This window comes from Pongo abelii, chromosome 8 (assembly GCF_028885655.2).
Source record: "Pongo abelii isolate AG06213 chromosome 8, NHGRI_mPonAbe1-v2.0_pri, whole genome shotgun sequence".
NCBI lineage: Eukaryota > Metazoa > Chordata > Mammalia > Primates > Hominidae > Pongo > Pongo abelii.
Window position 1 is genome coordinate 74,458,726 of NC_071993.2, and position 22,259 is coordinate 74,480,984.

The window sequence follows — 22,259 nt, forward strand, 5'->3', positions numbered from 1 at the left end:
ACAACGAGCTCCTGGTTGTCTTTGCCACTATCTTCCTGTGCGATTTCAGACAAGCCACCTCCCTCACTGAGCCTAAATTTCCCCATGTGTAACGTGCGGGCGTTGTACCCTAGAGGCATCAAAGTCCCCTCCAGGACGGATGCTAAGGAAAGATAGGCTAGGAGCAAAGCGGTCTGAGGTGGCCTGACGAGAGCCACACGAGGCTCTTCTCACTGGGCGAGGCTCTTTGAGGAACCGAGAGTTGCTGGGACCCAGCCCGCCCTCGAGAGAGCAAACAGAGCGGTGCTCCCCTCCCCCGACCCCGGCCCTTTGTCCGGAATCCAGCTGTGCCCTGCGGGGGAGGAGCGGGCTCGCGTGGCGCGGCCCCAGGGCCCCGGCGCTGATTGGCCGGCGGCGCGGGCAGCAGCCCGGCAGGCACGCTCCTGGCCCGGGCCAAGCAGATAAAGCGTGCCAAGGGGCACACGACTTGCTGCTCAGGAAATCCCCGCGGTCTCACCGCCGCGCCACGAGAGAGAGCGCGACAGAGGCCCAGGACCCCATTCTCTCTTCTTTTCTCCTTTGGGGCTGGGGCAACTCCCAGGCGGGGGCGCCTGCAGCTCAGCTGAACTTGGCGACCAGAAGCCCGCTGAGCTCCCCACGGCCCTCGCTGCTCATCGCTCTCTATTTTTTTGCGCCGGTAGAAAGGTAACATTTGGAGGCCTCCGAGGGACGGGCAGGGGAAAGAGGGATCTTCTGACCCGGCAGGGGCTGGGAGGATGGCTCTTTTTGTTTTTTCCCACCTAGCCTCGGAATCGCGGACTGCGCCCAGTGACCGACTCAAGCTTACCCTTCCCTCTGACCCCGCCGTAGGATGACGCCTCAACCCTCGGGTGCGCCCACTGTCCAAGTTACCCGTGAGACGGAGCGGTCCTTCCCCAGAGCCTCGGACGACGAAGTGACCTGCCCCACGTCCGCCCCGCCCAGCCCCACTCGCACACGGGGGAACTGCGCGGAGGCGGAAGGGGGCGGCTGCCGAGGGGCCCCGAGGAAGCTCCGGGCACGGCGCGGGGGGCGCAGCCGGCCTAAGAGCGAGTTGGCACTGAGCAAGCAGCGACGGAGTCGGCGAAAGAAGGCCAACGACCGCGAGCGCAATCGAATGCACAACCTCAACTCGGCGCTGGACGCGCTGCGCGGTGTCCTGCCCACCTTCCCAGACGACGCGAAGCTCACCAAGATCGAGACGCTGCGCTTCGCCCACAACTACATCTGGGCGCTGACTCAAACGCTGCGCATAGCGGACCACAGCTTGTACGCGCTGGAGTCGCCGGCGCCACACTGCGGGGAGCTGGGCAGCCCAGGCGGTTCCCCCGGGGACTGGGGGTCCCTCTACTCCCCAGTCTCCCAGGCTGGCAGCCTGAGCCCCGCCGCGTCGCTGGAGGAGCGACCCGGGCTACGGGGGGCTACCTCTTCCGCCTGCTTGAGCCCAGGCGCTCTGGCTTTCTCAGATTTTCTGTGAAAGGACCTGCCTGTCGCTGGGCTGTGGGTGCTAAGGGTAAGGGAGTGGGAGGGAGCCGTAGCCGTAGAGGGTGGCCGATGGCGGCGGCCCTCAAAGCACTTGTTCCTTCTGCTTCTCACTGGCTGACCCCTGGCCGGCCCAGGCCTCCACGGGGGCGGCAGGCTGGGTTCATTCCCCGTCCCTCCGAGCCGCGCCAACTCACGCAACCCTTGCTGCTGCCCACGCGAAGTGGGCATTGCAAACTGCGCTCATTTTAGGCCTCCTCCCTGCCACCACCCCATAATCTCATTCAAAGAATACTAGAGTGGTAGCACTACCCGGCCGGAGCCGCCCACCGTCTTGAGTCGCCCTATCCTCACTCAAGTCTGTCTGCCTCTCAATCTCTTACCACCCCTCCTCCAATGTAATTCAATCCAATGTTTGGTCTCTCAGCGCTTACTCCCCTTGCCCTGCTCCAAAGACGCTGCCGATCTTCTCTACTCGCAATCAGGTCCGGGGTTTCAGGGCGCCTCACTCTACCTTAAAGCCACGAAGGCGACCCTCTGCCTTCTCCTCGTGCACTTTTCGGAGCCATTGCCCTCCCGGGGCGGAAGACGAGGCTGTGAACTGGGAAAGCGCTAGCCTGGCCAGGGAGCACCTCCCCAGCCTCCCTGCGAACTGCGCCTGAAACGTGAGCTGCGCTGCAGGTGCCTGGAGCACCGCGCATCTTTTTTTTTTTTTAATCGGTTTGTAAATTATATGATGTCTTTTGAAATCAATTTTGGTACAGTAAATTATATGGCCCCTCCCTTGTTTTACACATTTGTATTTATTAATGAGATTTCACAGCAGGGAAAAGTCTATATTTTATATATTAGATTATTTAGGGATTGCTGGATGAGATTTTAAGCCAATAAAAAAAAAAGGACCTTCAAGAAGCCTCGGCAAGGTGACTCCATTGTGTGTTGGGGAGAGGAGGGCCACAGTCACTACAGCTGAGGAAGAGCACCTCTGTCCAAGGAGAGGGATGACACTGTTTCTAGAGGTCTGGGCTAGAGCCACGGCAGATTGGGTTTGGAGAGTCGGAAGTCTTCTAAGTAATTATTGGTCCAGCTCCCTTTTTTCTATATAGGGCAATGACTCCTCTTATTTCAAAGAGTGGTTTAGAAGAAAGACAAGCCTCCAACTAGGACTACTGACTCTCACTTGCCGGCCCTTTCCCCAACTCCACCAGCCTAGCTCTAGAGCAACTGTTGGTTGCACTTGGGGAAGGGAGACAGTAATAATTCAATTGCAGAGTCAGAGTCCTCGGAAACACGGCTGGGCTGGGCATCCTAGGAATTTTCCCAAGGTGCTTAGAGGCCTAGCAAATCCCCTGAGCATATTTTACTCCCCAGGCACTGAGGTGGCTGTGTCTTGAACTCGTTGAACTGAGCAGCCTGGAGCAAAGAAGGTGGAGTGTCTGGCTGGAATCTCCGGCAACGCCGCCTCCCTCATCACCTGGCAGCCTTGACTGAAAACTTATTAAGAAACTGTTCAAGGTTTCCAGCCACACCATCTATCTTACTGGCAAGGTGGAATAGGACTGGTGCAGCATGAGCACTGAAATCTGTCCCAGGAGTGCCAGTAGAGCACCACTACATGACTTCAGGGACCCCTAGGACCTCAGAGAATATGGTCTAAACTGTAAGGATCCAGAGTTCGCCTGCTGCTTGGGAATAGGAAAGTGGAGGACGAGCACCCTACCTGCTAGTGAACTCCGGAGGCCTCCTTGAATTGGCCAGGGGTGTCCTGGGAAGAAGTGGGCCAACCTAGGTCGGGTGCGCTGCTGCCAGGCCCCGGGAGCTGGTGGTGAGGTTGCTTTTCCAGCACATTAGAGTGCAAAGGTGGTGTCTTCTCAGGGGTTAATGCCTCTTGCATCTCTCTTTCTCTCCTATGCCCTACCCAATTCGAATGGAAATTTTCCTCTTCTTTACCACAAATCTCTAAAGTTAGCTCAGAGGAGACTTGTCTCAGTTATCAGCGGCAGGATTTGAGGGCGGGAAGAGGGACACGGCAAACAAACGAATGAACGAAGGTCTTGTTTCATTCTGTGGCTTTAATCTGGGAGGAGGAGATTAATGGGTTATTGATGACCTCTGCAATAGCCAACTTTCCACCTGGGGCACTGCTCGGGGACAGGTGTCAGCAGCTTGGGAGTTGCGCAAACCAAGCAAACACCTGTGATTTGCTGGGCGTTAGGGGTAGGGGGTAGGCAGACACAAAAATCAAGAAGGTCTCTCTATTCTGGCAGGACAGTAGCAAGGATATATACAAAATCACTTAAGGCCCAAGAAATATTGGTGGTTGGGGGAGATATGAGTCACAGGATGGAACATCAAATTGCCACCTTGGGGCTGGAGTGCCGGGAGCTTGCAGGAGGAGGTGGCATTTGGGGCAGGACTAAAGATTTGGAGAGGAATTCCTCAAGTGGAAAGATTCTTCTTCCTGTGTAAGGCTGTGCGAAGTAGTGTTCATCATCTAGGCAGGGGACTCTCTGGGTACAAACTACCCCCAGAAGCTGGAGGAGCGTTTGTTGGGCTATCGTTCTCCAGGCGGTAACCGGGTGAGCTGCGTTCTCCCCCACAGCCCAGTCCCTCTCCTGCTTTTGAGGGCGCTCATTAAGGAGCCATTAGTCACCCAACACACACAGACTGGTCCTCCGCCCCATAAATTAAAACACACACGTACGGGTTAACCAACTGGGCTGCTGGGCCGCCACCTTGGGCTGGGGCGGATTAGACCCCCGGAGCTGTCAGCCCCACTCTCCAAGTCAGGAGAAGGCGGAGGAGGGTTTAGGGTTTCTTTGAATCACGGAGGCAAAGTTTAGGGTTCCGTGCTGGATGAGCTCCGTCTAAGTGTGTGGAATCACTCTGGAGTGGGAAACCTCGTCCATGCCTCTTTCCAAAGAACCCCTGAGCAAGAAGGGCTCAGAAACATTTCTAGGGGTGGCCTGTCCAACTAGCTCTGCACCACCGTCCCCGCCTTCCACTTCTTGCGGCGTTTTGAGTCCTGAGGCTTTTTAAACCGCGCTGCTAGCGGTCTCTGCCCGGAGCCCGCCTCTTCTCCGTCAGCCAACGCTTCTTCGGCTGCGGAGCCTGCTGCGCTCTGAGATCGCCGCCTGTGCCCAAGCTCCCTGAAACTCCAACCCGGGCAGGAAAGACCCTCTCGTCGAATGGGTCTCCCCGCTTCTTCTGCTTTTGTCTGAGCCCAAGACTGACTTCTAGAAAAACAGCACATGAATCTTGCGCCTCCTTCCAGTCAAGCCGCGCTGGCACACAAGCAGGTAGATTTATGGTGCCCTGCCCCCATCCCACCCCACCCCCAGCCGGCCTCAGTCGGAGGACAAAGCGTCCCGGGGCCATTGGAATGCTAATGTCTGGGAGCCAGGCCGCTGGGCTGGCACAAAGGTAGGCGGGGCCCGGGGCGCACGCGACCCCACAGGCGCACACTGTCCCTTCTCTCCCTCGCGGACTACCGGGCGGTGTGACCTTAGACAAGTCTCCTTGCCTCAGCTAATCCACAAGAGAAGTTGGAAAGAGTTCCTAATATCCTTTCGCTGGGTTTCTGGGTGCCTAACACAAGGCTGGCACAAGGTGAACGGCGTCACAGTCCCCTCAAGACCGGAAGCGGTGAAAAAAACCCTTCAGACCCTGAGACTAGAGACAGTGTGGGGAGGGTATGGGGGATTCACCCGAGAATGTGGCACAGAACAACCTCTGGGTAAATTGTAATTACATTTATATAAGGAATACTCTCTGCTGTGAGCCTTTCCGTCTGCCCCCTTTAAAAATCCCTGCAGACAGATTTTAACAAAATCGTGTGAGACAGTGGAGGGGTGGGGTGGGGGGTGGTGACACTGCTAGCCTTACCTGGCTGTTCTGCCTTCCAAGGGCCAAGTGAGCAGTGAGTGACTTGAGGCTAGACACTTTTTATCCCCAGTACCCTCCTAGAGCCAGTGAGGTGCGCAAGGCAGTGTGGTCACACCTATGGACCTAGTTTGTTGTTATTGCAACAAACTAGGACTGACGCCCTGGTTCTAAGCTAGCAGTTTGGAACTCTTTCCTCTGTGCCCATAGATAGGAGTGTTGGAGATGGCGAATCAGTCCACAGTAATACGTCCTTTGGCTAGAATCGGGTCCTTGGGGTCTTATAAGGTCCAGGGGTCCCTGAGCTTTGGCCTCCCTGGACCCCTGACGAAGTTCCAGGCTCCTGTCTGCTGCCTCTGCTTCTGGGATCCGTGGGCCAAGGCCGACGGAGCCGACGCCTGTCTAGCTAAGCCTGTCTAGCAATTGCTCTGAGATCCTGAAATGCGGCTGCGCGCCCCTGACCATGGTGCTGAAATGACCACGTAGATCCAGCGCGAGAGATGCGTCTGGGAGTGAGGCGTTCTCATACTGAAAACCACCTATCAACCCCCTCTGCCCACGATTCCAGTCCGTAGTCCTAGGGAGGCCCCCTGTGGACATGCAGACCCGGAGGACTGTCAGGTTTCCCTAATGCGATAAGGAAAGCAAGGGCTCTGTTGCTACTAACTGACTTGCCCTTATCTCTGTGCACCTTAGGACTCCCAACCTTACAAATTATGGAGCTAGAATTAAGTAACCAGCTTAGGACTTTCTGACAGCATCTGAGAGGCCTGAGGTGAACAACTTTTAAAATTTAAGCTGAGGCAGCCCTAGCTGGGAGAACTGGTTTGGAACTTTGCCCTCAACCGGGCTCTCATTTTTTGGGTTACAAGTTTTAGTTATTCCAAGAACAAAGACCAGAGGAAGTCCTCCAGGTGCATATACAGGAGATCAGAGTGGTTAAAAGATACGACTTTGGAACCCCACAGACATAGGGTCAAGTCCCAGTCTGCTACAACCTAGTGGTTTTCAATTAAACCCCCTTGTCTCTCCTAAGAACCATTTTCCTCATTTATGAAGATGGGACAATAAATAGTAGCCACTTAATTGGGCTATTGTACTAATTAAACATACTTATCCAGCCTTCTAAGCCTCCATAAGTGGTATTTACTATAATTAGCATCTTTATTTGCCTCAGATTATTCTTTCTCAGCTGGGCACAGTGTCTCACGCTTGTAATCCAGCACTTTGGGAGGACGAGGTGGGCAGATCACTTGAAGCCAGGAGCTCGAGACTAGCCTGGCCAACATAGCAAAATCCCATCTCTACTAAAAATAAAAATATGAGCCAGGCATGGTAGAACACACCTGCAATCCCAGCTACTCAGGTGGCTGAGACATGAGACTTGCTTGAACCCAGGAAGTGGAGGTTGCAGAGAGCGGAAATCGCACCACTGTACTACAGCCTGGGCAACAGAATGAGGCCGTTCTCAAAAAAAAAAAACTCATTCTCCCCCATTTTGGGGAGGAAGGGGCTTTTGTATGAATTTGAATTTTCTCTGCACCCCTGTGTATTGTAAACTAGGAGAAAGGCCAAGAGTCACCCATCCCTTCCTGGTAAACTTACCCTTCCTGAGCTCTAAGATCAAATGTCCAGATGTCCCTAGGGCACCCAAAATGAGAAGTCCAAAATGGAAATCTTCTCCTGGTTCCCCAAGCTAATGCTGTCCCCTTTTCCTGATCTCACTAAGCAGCGTCCCTCATACTGGAAATCTGGAGTTCATCTTGATCTCTCACTACCCATATCTAGTTAACCTTCAAGTCCTGCTGATTTCCTTTCTCACTTTTTGTTGAACATGGCTCCTCCTTTGCTTCCTTGTGACCACTGCCCTAGTTCAGGCTTTTATCCCTTATCTGCAGAGAATACCTAACTGATCTCTCTACGTCTAGTCTTTTTTTTTTTTTTTTTTTTTTTTTTTTTTTTTTTTTTGAGATAGAGTCTCACTCTGTCTCCTAGGCCAGGGTACAGTGGTATGATCACGGCTCACTGCAGGCTTGATCTTCTGGGCTCAAGCGATCCTCCTACCTCAGCCTCCCAAGTAGCTGGGATCACTGGCATATGCCACCACACAGCTAATTTTTAAAAACAATTTTTGTAGAGATGGGGTCCCACTATGTTGGCCAGGCTTGTCTTGAACTCCTGGGCTCAAGTCATCCTCCCACCTTGGCCTCCCAAAGTGCTGAGATTACAGGCATGAGCCACCATATCTGGCCCTACTTCTAATCTTGACACTCATCATTGTGCCCTCCAAGCAGCAGCCAGAGTTCCCATCTAATATGTGAATATAACACTGTAACTCTCCTGTTTAATCTTCAAATGGTTTCCAATCCTTCCATAGGATAAAGCTCATGTTCTAACTGGGAAGAATTGTATAGTGTGAGCTGTGAATTTATATGAATCTGGGCTCAATTTCCAGCTGGTTCACTAACAATCAGTATAAACATGAACAAATTCCTTAATCTTTCTTTCCATTTCTTTATCCATAAAATGGGGATGGCAACATTACCTTTTAGAGTTCTAAAAAGCTTAAAGCTAGGTTGCTGTAGCAGAGACTCTCTAATAATTCAATCTGAGGTGAGTATTCCAGGTGGGTGGGAAGCTCTGTTCCATGACATCATTCTGGGACTAGGATCCTTTCATCTTCTTCCTCCACCAGCTCCCAGATCCTTGCCAACCAAATGGTTGAAGCTGCATTGCCATAAGTCCCAGCCAGTGGAAAGGGGAAATAAGGCATGGAGGAGGCTTACCTACTGTCTTAAAGCTTATGCTCAGAAGTAGCACATATCACCTCTGCTCACATTTCACAAAGAGAACATGATCACGTGGCCTCATCTAGCTGGAAGAGGGACTACGTGTCTAGAAGAAGTGAAGAATGGATTCTGGCAGGCAATGGGCAGACTCTACCACAGCATCGTGGTCTGGATTAAATTGGATTACATATGCTATTATTATTTGTTTTTATCATCAAAAGTCAGGTATGCTTATGGCCAGAGTCCTGCCACACCAGTCTCTTTCTCACAATGCATCATTTGCCTTGATATTTACCCTCCAGAAGTGATGACCTGCTTGAAGTTTTCCCTTTACACACACTCAGGTACCCCTTCAGTGGTTTTCCCCCCATCCCACACACACACTGTTCTGTCTGTCTAAACCTTCTCTCTCGTTTTCCCTCCCCAAACCTTCAACATGGATATCACCTCTGCCTGGGCGCTTTCTCTGTACTATGCCTCCCTCCTTGCTCCCTGCTCCCATAATATCCTGCATACGTCAGTATTGTAGCATTTTGCAGGTAGTGTAGTTATTTTTTATCTGCACCCTCCATTGATCTGTGAGATCTCCTCAAGGGCAGGGACTATGTTCATCTTCATGTCTCCAATGAGCAGAACACTGATTACCCATTTTGGACTGAATGTCATATATTTTGTGATTTTTTTTTTTTTTTTTTTAGTTTTTTGAGACAGGGTCTCACTCCAGTTGCCCAGGCTGGAGTGCAGTGATGTGATCACAGCTCACTGCAACCTCAACATCCCAAGCTCAGGTGATTCTCCCACCTCAGCCTCCTGAGTAGCTGAGACTACAGGCATGCACCACCACAGCTGGCTAATTTTTTGTATTTTTAGTAGAGATGTGGTTTTGCCATGTTGCCCAGGCTCGTCTCAAACTCCTAGACTCAAGCAATCTTCCCATTTCGGCCTCCCAAAACGTTGAGATTACAGGTGTGAGCCACTGCGCCCAGCCTAAAAGCCACATGTTTTTAGAATGAATTAATAAGTGAGTGAATTGACTATCAATAAATGAATAAAAGGCATTGCAGTTATTTGTTTAGAAATCTTTATCCCTCCCCAGACTGGCTAGCACATAAAGGCCAAGGAATTTTGTTGAATAAATGAATGGATGAATGAGTCATATAGAGACCCACTAACCCTCCTGCTTCATATCCTCCTCTGCACAAAAATAACCTGCCCTTGGCTGCCTATAAATCTATTTTAGAAGATGTCCCATCTGACTAAGTAAGAACAGATTATCACAACAGTACTGTATCATTGTTTCTGAGATCACTGGTAACAATGCCAGTAGTTCATGTGTAGGTGATCCCTCCTGAGAAACTCAGATCCCTCCTGAGTCAGTGGAAAGAGCATGAGGCTTGGGATCTGTCTCAACTCCAGTACTTCCTAATTCTATTACCTTGGGCAAGTTACTTAGCCTCTGCAAGTAACTTGCTGTAGCTGTAGTTTTTCCAGCTACAAAAATGGAGAAAACCGCACTTACCTCACAGGATTTCATGAGATGAAGATGAGGCAAACTCATTATAGCACCCATCTCATCTCCGTCTTATTCCTACAGATGACTAGTGAAGAAAGCATGAGCCAGGACTGACCTTCCCAAATTAACCAGGCAAGTGTAATGGGACTTGCCCAAGCACCCAAACCTGATCATTATGGAGACAAACTGAGGCTCCTGCTATCCTAACATCATCACCAGCTACACTGCCTCTGTTGTACTAGTTAGCTATTGCTGCATAACAAATTACCCAAAACTTAGCTCCTTAAACCAAGAAACATTTATTATGCGTGGCTTCTGTGGGTCAGGAATCCAGGTGTGGCTTAGCTGGTTCAGGTGTCTCATGAGCCTGCAGTCAGAGGGTCAGCTAGGAATGTGGTCTCACCTGATGGCTTGACTAGGGTAGGAGCCACTTCCAAGCCCACTTATGTGGTTGTTGGCAGAATTCAATTCCTCAAAGGCTGTTGCAGTGAGGGCCCCTGTTCCTCACTAGCTTTTGGCCAGAGACATCCTTTAGCTCCTTGCCATGTTGGCCTCTCCATAGGGTGGCTCACAACATGGCAACTGGCTTCCCTCAATGCAAGCAACCAAGGTGTGAAGGGGGGACATCCAAGACAGAGACATGAATACCAGGAGGCAGAGATCATGGTGGGTAATTTACAGGCTGCCCATCACATTGGCAGTAACAGAAACCTTTGCTTCCAATTGCTTCTCGGCCTTTTGGCTGAGATCAAACATAGAAATCTTTGCTACCTGCTTTCCACACCCCAGAGACAGGCAGACAGACACATGTACACACACACACAAACACACACACACACACACACACACACACACACAGGCATACACACACCACTACCTCCTCAGGGTCAAATATACCAGAGTTCAAAAAAAAGAAAGCCCAGGTAATTTGACTCCTGGGGCTAAAGCAGATGTCTTCCTGTCCCCAGTACTGGGTTGGCTTCCAAGAAGGGCCCAGGGGACTGCTCTGTGTGCATTTGAGCCACCCCAGCTGATCCTTGACATCCATTCACACAGGCTTTCACAGGCCTCCCTGCCCCCACTCCCAGAGGCATAGATTTAGGATGTCTGGGGCCTGAACACCGCACCCACTGAAGGGAAATTTACTGCCTCTAGAGAACCAGGGCCTGACTTGGGGTCTTGAATGCATCTTTTTCCCCTTTGCCTCTGCTTTATTAGGTTAATCATTGCTTGAATCGGTTGCCATGGTTTGGGCAAACCCATGGTGACTCTATAATGAAGCCTGAAAGACTCGGACCCCATTTATCATCCCCAGTGTTTGGGAGGCCCAGAGCCTCATTTGCCTCCCCCAGGGTCTGGGCACTACCCTTCTGCCTGGGGCCCCCAGGGCCCTTTTGAATGAGGAATGAACAAGTGGCGACTTGGAAGGGGAGAAGAGGAGACCCACACAGGTGGAGTGAGCAGCACACTGCACATTCCCCCACCACACACACACACACACACACACACACACACACACTTATTTTTGTTTTTCCATTCTTGGAGTTCCGACACAGACCAAATGCACAGGCAGCTCTCTGACTTTTTCTTTCTGGGAAGTGGGAGGCAAAAGAAAGATCTTTAGTTAAAAGGGCTCTGTGGCTGCCCTTAGAAATAAGGGGACCCATGTCTCAGCAGATCCAGGTGTTGTTACACTCTTTATTCCCTGGGCATAGATTGAGTGGCATTGCAATCTTGCAATTATTTGGGGACAGATGGAGCCAAGTCTAGTGAGGAACTAGAAGCATATAGAGGTTCAGCAACATGTTCAAGGTCACTCATGGTGGAACCTGTGGTAAAACCCAGAGCAAGTCAAATGTATTATGGAAAATTTTAAAAGTAAAGAGAAGAGCATAATGAATTCTCAGATATTCATCACCCAGATTCAAGAATTATCTACTCAGAGCCAATTATATTTCACCTACATCCCCACCCATTTTTCCCGGCACTTTCTTCATGAATTATTTTGAAACAAATTCCAGATAGCACGTAATTTCCACAGTAAATTCTTCCCCAATATCTTTTTTGCTCAGCAGAAATTGCATATATAATGCTGTAGCTGAGAGTATTGAATCCAAAGACAGACAGACAGCCTGGGGTTCAAATCCAAGCCTTGCCCCTTCTCAGATGTGTGACATTCAGCCAATGGCCTAATGTCTCTGAGGCTCAGTTTCCTCAACTATAAAAGGATACAATGTTACTTTTCTTATAGAGTAGTTGTCCAGATTAAATAAAGTAACACAAGGCAAGTGCCAGCACCTGTGCAGAATAAATGGTGGCTTTTAAGATTTCCACTCTTGTGACTATTGCACCACCAGGAATGACTGTCATCCTGGCAGGAGTTCAGCTCTTGACCTCCAGTGTCCAGGTCTCTTGGTGCAGTCCCGTGAAATGAAGGCAAGTGCCTCATCGTCATGGCCCTCTACCTGGCACTGAATTCTGACAACACAGACCTCAGCAGTGAACCTGGCTCCAGTTGCTGACAGCCCCTGGCATCTAGTGCTCACAGTGTACTCAATTCTGCACCATGAACCCCACAGTGAACAAGGCCAGGACCCCCCTTCTTCTGCTGTTGCATCTCAGGCTTTCTAACCTGTGATCCATTTGTTAGCAGGTATTGACATACCTGCCTGAGGGTTGTATGTGTGTGTGCCATGTGTATGCACTTGTTTCTGTGTGTGTGCTGTCACTACGTGTGAACCAGCACATCCCTGAGCTTCCGTGTGCTCATCCTGCGACCTGCCCAAAACTGCCCAAAACTACAGTTTTTGGTTGACTGACAGAGACCACAGGAAAACTGGTCAAGCAAAGGCATGAAGGTATAAGCACGGCACTGAGACTTCCTGGAGGAGGTAGGGAGAAAACTCTGCCAAACGCATAAGACTGAGAACAGAAAAGAGGGGCAGGCGGAGGGCTCTCTGCAGGCTGAAGGCATGGGAAGGGAGGAAGCCTGCCTGGGTGCATTATGTAGGTGAGGCCTGAGTCCCGATAGCCAACCTCTTCAGGACAGGTTTATTCCAGGAAATCACCCACACTCCCAGGATACAAGCTCCGAAGGGACCTCTGGGCTGAAACGGCATGTCCTCCCCACAAATCACCTATCTTTTCTTAACGACAACTAATTTTTATTGAGAGTGTGCTATGTCTAGGCACACTGCTAGTGCTTTCCACTTGTTAGTCTCTGAGATCATAGACTAATTATTAGAATTATTATTCCCATTTTACAAATGATAACACTGATGTTGGTTAAATAACATGCTGCCAGTTACCCAGTAAGAGGTGGAGTTAGACTTGGACCCATGCTGTCCTGACCCAGAGCCGGTGCTTTTAACCACTGCTACTTTGCATCACTGATATGCTCCCCTTTTCTTTTCTTTGTTTTTTGAGTTTGGATTTTGGATACTTCCAAACATAGACAAAAGCAGAAATAACAGAATAATGTGTCTTCACACACCATCCCTTAGCTTCTGCAACCATCAATTCATTACCAACCGCATTTCATCGGTTTGCTCCACCCCAAACCTTCACAGACTTTCTTTGGTGGAATATTTTAAAGTACATCCCAGGTATCTATCATCCACTGGTAAATTCTTCAGTGTCCATTTTTAAGTGATAAGAATATTTTTAAAAACATAACCACCAAACTATTTTTACAATGCATGAGAAATTCTGAAACATGATCTAATATCCAGTCATAGGTAAAAGTCTCAAATTATCTTTTTTTTTAAAGTACAAACAAACAAAAATCCTCCCAGCCTGTATCCCAGATGCCTGCTGGAGGCCAGGACCAAGGCTCCAGTACCAGCCTAACCCCAGGGCTTCGTGGGACCAGCCTTGAGCAATTCATTTCCCTCCCCTCTTGTCCCTACCAACCCCCACACAAAAGTATGGTGACCAGTCATCTTGGTTTGTCCCAGACTTTTCTGGTGTTAGCACTGCAAGTCCCATGTCCCTGGCAAACCCAGATGGTTGGTCACCCTCCAAGGAGCCAGAAGCCTGGAGCTCCCCCCAGCTCACCCCCAGCCCCCACTTCCTTGTAGCTCCAGTGTGGGATCACCCACCAAGAGCAGAAGGAGACCACCACTGAATTTCAAGGGCCCTCAGAATGACAAATAATCTACCGAAAGCTTTCAGGGGCCCAGGTGTGCCTGGCTCTGGCAAGGAGAGAGCCTGAAGCCCCCCAGCAGCCAGCGAAGAATCTGGGAGATTTTCACACCCAGGGGCCAAATTCAGCAATCTCCTCCCTCCTTCTTTTCTCCTCTCCAGATCTAATGACAATCCAAAGAGTTCCTGATAGGGTTTTAAAAGATGCTCCTTCATTCACGTCCACCAAGCATGAAAATCCAGCTCGTTTGTCTCCATTCTTCCCCCTAAAGGCCTAGCCGGCCTAGGGCCTGCAGCCTCAAACTTGTCATTCACTTTTCACTTCCTTTTGTTGGATTGCCTTTATTTCATTCTTCTGTCCCCTCCAGGCACCCTCCTCTCCCCCTCCTCACTCCATCCCTGGCCTTCTCCCCTCACCCTCCCCCAAGCACTTCCCAGTCCCTGGTCCACATACAAAAAGCAACAGACCAGTCTGAGAATTTCTTTACACTTCCCGTGCTCTCCACCCCCACCCCGCCTCTTCTCACTCACTGCTTTTAAAAAGTCATCGCAAAAAGCCAGCAACAGCTCAAAAGGACTCCAGGAACAAAACTCCCTCAAGCCCAGGCTGGAAACGGCCTCAGGGACCACTGAGTCCCATTCTTTGGTTTCACAGCTGTGGAGGCTGAAGGCCAGAGAGGGGAAGAGACTGGCCCAGGGTCACAACAGAGATAGTGGCAGAGCAGGGTCCAGCCCTGAGTGGGCCAGGGGCTCAGCCTGGACTCCCCCACTTAGAATGGATGGCTACGCCTCTGTCCCCTTGACACAGACTCTATCCCCCAGGTAGGACTCTGGTTGTCTGGGCCCAGAGTCGTGGCTTGAAAGCAGGGGCCATGTCTAGGACATCGCTGTGTCCCTTGAATACTTAGCAAGTGGTAGGTGTTCAGTGGCAGCGGTGGTATTTTTAATAAAACTGAACTGAAGGAAGGTGGGGGCCAGGCTGCCCCCTGCTCTTTGGGCCTCTTACTGGACACCTTATGGGCTATGGCTTTGCTGTAGGCCTAGGGAATAATGGCTGAGACTCTGGGCCCACAGGAGGGGAGGGGAGGTAGAAAGAGGTGTATGTTTAGCAGGCAGACCCCTTTCCAGTCACTGCCTCTTGTGAGAACAATCAACACTTGGGGCAAAGGAGAGGGGTGAGCCCCCTTTCTTTAGGGGCAAGGAAAGTAGATCGGGAAACTTCAGCCCCCCCAACCCCAACAAGGGCAGGGTGGTGGCGATGGGTGTCTAAACTGTGACAACATGAAACAGGAGGGAGGGAGACAGGATCTGGTTCCCACAGACCTCAGTGAGCACCTCTGACCCCGTGCTAGCGAAGGGAGGGGGGCTGAACATGGAGCCACTTCAGCCTCAGAAGGAGGCATAGGCCAGGTTCACGAGCACAACCCTACAGAGCTGGGCCTCTCCTCTGCAACCTGTGTGAAAGGGGCCACCAGCCACCCACCTGCCCAAGCTAGAACCCTGGTGCCACTCTCACCTCGCCTGCCTGTGTACTGTCCTCTGCAGTGCCTGTGGATCCCGCCCTGTCCTGCCTCTTGAAGAGTACTGTTCCCCAGCCACACAGGGGGTCCTGCCTGGAGCCTCCCCACCACCTCTCCCTCCAGGGCCACCCACACACCATCACCTAATCTTCCTGCCTGCGGCTCCTGTCTCTCCTCTGCCCAGACCTTTCCAGGAGGCCTGAGAGCTGCTTCCCTCCTTAGTAGATTGTAGCGCTCAACAGCATGGGCTTCAGAGTCAGGCTCCTTGAGTTCAGGTGACAAATCTGCCACCTACCAGCTTGGTGATTGTAGAAGACGTCTTTAAACCCCAATGTCATTTGTGAAATAGGAATAATTATAGTACCTCTCTCAAAGGATAGCTATAAATATTAAGTATAGAATCTGTAATATAATATGTGGTAAGTGTACACTATATAAAATATAAAAGGAAGAGACTGCATGAAGCCATCAGTGACTGTTAGCTGTTGTTATTGATGATGTTGTTGTCATGGTCACGATTAGTGATCTTCTGTACTTTTACAATTTTTATCATGTCCATATATTACTTTAAGTTTTTTAGAAATTGATCCAGCCTTTGTTTTGAGTATTATCTGATGCCTTAAAATAGACAATTTTGTTGTCCCAGACAATCCTCCTGAGGAAATTATCAGAAATTGCATTAAAATGTCTCAACAAAGGTATTCATAACATAATCCTTTATAATGGGAAAAAAATTAGATACAAAGAGAAGTGTTCAACCATGGAGAACAGATATTATTCTATGTATCACACAATAGGTTATGATACCCATAGAAAACTGTGTTGTAAAATACTGCTTACTGTCATGGGAAATGTTCACAACATGTTGCTTAGTCGAAAAAACAAACTGGATTTTAAACAAGATAACAGACAAGGTAACATGCAAATCATTCCACAAGAAAATATCTAAAAATTCTGGATAAAAGATGATGAACATTCTTTTAGAGGTATGGAATGGAACCATTTGTATAAAAGATATAGGCACGTTTATGATTAGGAAAAACATCTTGAAAAACATTCATTAACTAAGCGGAGCAATCACAGGATTTCCTCTCACTTCTACATTTTGTTAGTTTTTTGCACTGAGCTTGTATTATTTTTAAGTTAGAGGGTAATGTCATCACTTAAAAGCTTTAATTAATGAATACAGTGGTATTTCAATTTTTTTTTTTTTTTTAGATGGAGTCTCGCTTTGTCGCCCAGGCTGGAGTGCAGTGGTTCAAGCAAATCCGCCTCAGCCTCCGGAGTAGCTGGGATTACAGGCACCCCCAACCACACCCAGCTATTTTTTGTATTTTTAGTAGAGATGGGGTTTTGCCATGTTGACCAGGCTGGTCTCAAACTCCTGACTTTAGGTGATCCACCCACTTCAGCCTCCCAAAGTGCTGGGATTACAGGTGTGAGCCACTGTGCCCAGCTACAGCAGTACTTCAATTTTTTTTTAATGCCTATGGTGGAATGGCAGGAATAGCTTCTTTAATGTGGAACACTTTGCACTGGTGAAAGCCTCGCGGGGGAAGCGTGGATGTGAAGGGTCTGGGAGAGGCGCTCAAAGGCTGAGAAGTGAGTGAGCAAGAAAGAGAAAGGGAATTTGAACTCCTGCCTCCCAACTCAAAGACTAATGATCTTTCCTCGTTTCACTTCAATTTCCCACTGTACCATGTGGAGTTTGAGAAAGGAATGTAAAAGAAATTGAATAAGCCAATCACCTTGGAATTTGCTGAGTTCCTCTATGTACCCTGATCTGTGGTGGGGACTCTGGGAATTCAAGTAGATCCAGGTCCCACACACCTGGCCTGCTTGGGAAATGCGCTCTTCTTCATAGAAACATTTAGTCCAAACTGCGGTTTAATCAGTTCAATATTAAGGTGGTATGTTTCAAAAATATGTAACCATTTTAGACAGGAAACTTTCTGTGGTAAGATGAATAGTGGCCCTCCAATAGAAATATCCACCGGGACATTGTAAATCGTGTTTAGAAAAAGGGTCTTTGCAAATATAATTAAGGATCTCAAGATGAGATCATCCTGGATTAGGGGAGGCCCTAAATCCAAAAACAAGTCCATATAAGAAAAGAGAAGAAGAAACAGACATGAGACACATTGAAGGCCATGTGAAGACAGACAGAGACGGGAGTTAGGTAGCCACAAGCCAGGGAATGCCAGGGGCCGCCAGAAGCTGGAAGGAACAAGGAAGGAATCTGTCCTGTAGGCTTTGGAGGAAGTGCTGTCCTGCCAACTCCAGGATTTCTGACCTCTGGCCTCTAGAATTGCGAGAGAATGCATTTCTGTTGTTTTAAGCCACCCAGTATGTAATAACTTGTTATGGTGGCCCAGTGAATGAACACACTCTCTTAAAAGTATTGCATGATTTCGTACCTGCTTAAACAGAGCACATGCCATCCTCAAGTGTGTAGCAAATAAGAAAAGCTACAACAACACAAGCAAGTGTTAGTTCCTTGTGTCTGCCTGTCTGGGTGATTAGAGAGCTATCACAAGTGTGTTTGGCCAATTACGTGCACCCCTGGATCTCCTGAGATGTGCTCATCCCTTTGTCACATGCCCCAAACTGCCGTGGGGCCTGAGCTCCTCTCTCTGCTGCCCTTGTCTACTCTAGCTTGCCCAGCTCTGGCAGCGAGTCACCCACTTTCTAGTGTGCTGCCCCTCATCACGTATGGCCTGGGGAGCCAGTTAGCCAAGCTCAGTGGGACAGTGCGCAAAAGAAGAGTAAATGTAATCTAGGTGCAGACCTGTGAGCCCTCCCTGGGAATGATATGCATAAGCCTCGTTTCTTGGATGCTGTGCCATCAGGACCATGCCAGAGGATGGGAAGGAGAGAGGCCTCATATAATGGGGTAAGGGCAGGGACTCTACTGTATCAGCTGGGGGACTGTCCTAAGTACACATTTCAAAGTAGATGCAGCCTTGCTACCTCAGGCTCTTGTGAGGGAAGAGGGTTTCTACAATGACTGAGGTGGTCCAAGCCACAGCAGAATAAGAAGTCCCAGGAGGCTACCTGGAGATGGAGGAACTTTTAAGGAGGGAAGAATTTCAGGATGAAGAGGCAATGAGAGATGGTGAAATGAGCATGGAATTTGAGCCCAAAGATCTGGTCAAATCCCAGCTCACTTGCTGTTAACATTTGGTAGTCATCTTTCCAGACTTATATATATATATATATGAAGAAAAACAAGCTATACTTTTGCTATACTATGCTTATTTCACTTAAGATATTCTGAACATCTTTCAATATCAATAAAATATAGACCTATCTTGCCATTTTAATTCTATATTAATTGCTTTCCCTTTCTCATCTATGACAAAGTTAGTATCTGATTTGCCTGTTCCTGGGCTCAGGGGAGGTTAAAATGAGAGCACTTTTGGTACTGCAGATGTGTGCTGGGGGAGGGGTCTACAGGTGGTTGATGGACATTTGCAGGAAGAACTTGGCTTCTTTTGTTAGCCGTCCTGCCTAGGGGACTAACGCTGCCAGGAACAGCCTGGACCAGGTAGGTGGGGAGAAGTTGCAGGGGAGAGCAGCCTTCCCACTTCCTGCAGCAGCTCATCCATCAGCCCTGACAAACTCGACCCCCCTCAAGGGCTCCTGCCCCAGGCCCCAGCTGCTGAGCAACGGCAGGTACAGGCATGGAGTAGGAACCCCTCCTGGGCCCTCACACCCTCCTCTTAGATCAATAGACACAGTGGGCTCTGTCGACCTGGCTGGGACATGGAAGATTAACAGAGCAGGTGCAGGCTGGGGTGGGACAGTCACCTGGCCTGACAAGGTCGCTCATGGAGAGTGAGTGCCCAACTCAGGCCAGGAACCAAGCCTGATGCCCCTGCTGCCCACCCCACCCCCCCGGACTCCCCTACCCTCACTGGGTCTCCCATAGAGGTGGGGAGTGCTACCTAGATGCCCCTGGAGCCCAACTTGTGGCATCCAGCTTTAAAATAAATATTTTACTTATTTCTTCAATTTCTCAAGTAACTCACTGCAGAAAGTATAGATTAGTAAAAGATTTTAAATCACTTGTTAATCCTACCACCCAGAGAGAACCACTGTTTATATTTGGTAGATATTATATATATCTCTCTATCTATCTATCTATCTACACACACACACACACACACACACATGAAGAGACAGAGAGAGAGACAGAGAGGTCAATCTATACTTTTTTGTCTTATAATCTTTTTACCCTTCATATCTTATGAGCCTCTTTTGGTGCTAATGAAATACAGATCTACTTCCTCATTTTAATCACTACATACATTCTGTATACTGAGGCAAAGTATTATATTTAACCAAAAATCCCCTACTGGATATTTAGGTTGTGTCCAATTTTTGCCCTTTATTGATAAGACTAAGATGAACATTTTTATACATATATGTTTTTTCTCTTCTTGAGACCAAGTCTTGCTCTGTCACCCAGGCTGGAGTGCAGTGGCACGGTCTCCACTTACTGCACCCTCCACCTCCCGGGTTCAAGTGATCCTCCTGCCTCAGCCTCCAGAGTAGCTGGAATTACAGGCATATGCCACCAATCCTGGGTAATTTTTGTATTTTTTTAGTAGAGATGGGGTTTCACCATATTGCCCAGGCTGGTCTCAAACTCCTGACCTCAGGCGATCCACTTGCCTCAACCTCCCAAAGTGCTGGGATAACAGGTGTGAGCTACTGTGCCCGGCCTATCTTTTTATTATGTCTTTAGAAAAATGTCCTCAAAGTAGAACTGTTAGGTCAGAGGCTATGTGCTATTTAAGGCTTTTGCTACATACTGCTAGAGGATTGTACTTGTGTTATGGAAGCCTGTGGACTGTGCATCCTGGATGGGAGTGAGGAAGAAGGGGTAGGAGGAGGGCACTCCATGGCTGGAGGTTGGAATGGAGGCCAATGTAGCATGGCTCCCACCCTCCAGGGGTTTGTCATCCAGCCTTCCAACCAGAGAGAGGAGTTGCTGAGTTGGCAGATAAGAAGCCCCGTGCTCCTGGGAGATGGGTACCCTGGGAGCAGCATAGAAGTCAGGGTGAAGAAGGAAAAATCTTTGCAGGAGATTAAAACAGGGAAGACTTCCCAGAGGCGGCAAAATTTCTACTAGCTTTGAAAAAGGAGAAAGATATGACTATTCATCATGAGTATTCCAGGTGAGAAAGGGCCAGGAAAAAGTGCTCCACTTCCCATAGTGGGGATGGGTTGGGGAGACAATCCCCTACCATGTGAGTTGAGTCTTCAAAAGGGCAAAGCCTTGCCCCATGGCCAGATATAAACCGACAACAGAAGCAACCTCCGATACTTATTAGCTTTGTGACCATGAGCAACTCACTGAGCCATTCTGCCCCTCAGTTTTCCGATCTGCAAGTGGGGACTGCAGTTATATCATTCTCACGCAATAGCTGTGGGGACTGAGTGGGCTGCATCCTTTGTAAATTATGATTAGTCTAAGGGATTTCATCATTAAAAAGTAGAAGCTGCTTTCTCATTGCCATCCTAAAAGCTAAAGTATAGCTTTATATTTTCATGTTTGATTTCTAGATGATCTTCCCTGCCTATAGGACACTGAGACCCAGGACTCCCAGGACTCCCAGGACTCCCAGGACCAGATCCCTGGGAGCCAAGGGGAGGAAAGAAAATGGACAATTACTGAAAGCCTAGCAAGTGCTGCCACTCTACGCTCCTTCTGTCATCGCATCCTTACAACATCTCAATGAGGTAGGACTTTTATTATTTGTTTTATTTGACAGATGAAAAAACTGAGGCACCAAGCATTCAGTTGACCTTGATTGACACTGCTGATAGGCAGTCAGGACTCAACTCCAGGTCTGTCTGACCCCAGAACCCTTGAGCCTTCCCTGGGTGAGGTGTCAGCAGAGCTGAGATTACCTCTCAGCGTCACTTTGGGCTAGGAACCCTGTGGAGTACAACTGGGCTGTGTAATGTGGGATCCGAGGCTGTGGAGATGCAAAGCAGGTTGTCCCGCAGGCTCTCCCCTGCACTAACACCACCACTGGCCTCCTCTGCGTGGGGCAGCCAGCTGGTAGCCTGACCTTGTGTCTCTGACAATGATTTAACCACTGGAGTGAAAGTTTAGGGGAGGGATCAGTAAAGTTGCCAATGGGGGAGGGGCTTTAGCTCCAGCCTCTTGGCTCAGCCACTAGTTGGGGGTGGGAAAAAGAGGACCCAGGGAAAGGCCAGGGGAACTTCTGATTCTGCTTGTGTTTCCCACACACCAGAGACCTGATGCACCCATGAAGTTCTTTGTCTCATTCCCCATCCCATGTCCAGCTTCCCTTAGAATAAACTCAGGCAGCTCTGAAATATTGTCCCTCTTTTCTCTTCACCCATCTGGAGAGAGCTTGACTAGCCACAGAATATAGCAGAAATCACACTGGCCTAGATTGCCAGAGACCTGGGCTCATATCGCAGCTGCCCCACTCTCTGTGCAGAGACCCCAGTGCAAGTGCTTCAGGGCAAGCAAGCAACATGCATGAGTGGCAGGGCCCGGTGAGGGCTGTGGTCACCTGGAGAGGCCCCATGCCCCTAAAGGGCCCAAGAGCCACTTAAATCCAGCTTATTATTTCTATGTAGCAATTAAGACTTAGAATTCAAAAGAAACTGGAAATTCAGATTTGTGTGTGAAATCTTCCCAATGTCAGCAAATAACCGGAAAAAAAATAAAAAAGAACACAGCGTGGGCCAAACAAAGTAAGTCTGTACGTAGCCCTAGGCTGGAGTCTCTGATCTAGATAAGGAAACCACAAAGGCAAGAAGGAACCACTACAAGATATTATTTAGCACAATTTCTTTGTTCTAGATGGGGAAACTGAGGCCAGAATGTGGAGGTGGGGGTGGTGAGGAGCATAACTCAGTTAGGCT

The 22,259-nt window shown here is 49.2% G+C and overlaps 1 protein-coding gene across 1 annotated transcript; it reads left to right on the forward strand.

The window, feature by feature from the left end:
- Positions 1-432: 432 nt before the first annotated feature.
- NEUROG3 (neurogenin 3) lies at positions 433-21,845 on the forward strand. The gene is made up of 2 exons (XM_054523355.2): positions 433-2,165; positions 20,919-21,845. The coding sequence occupies exon 1, from the start codon at positions 851-853 to the stop codon at positions 1,493-1,495; it is 645 nt and encodes a 214-aa protein (XP_054379330.1). The 5' UTR covers positions 433-850; the 3' UTR covers positions 1,496-2,165; positions 20,919-21,845.
- The last annotated feature ends 414 nt before the right edge of the window (positions 21,846-22,259 follow it).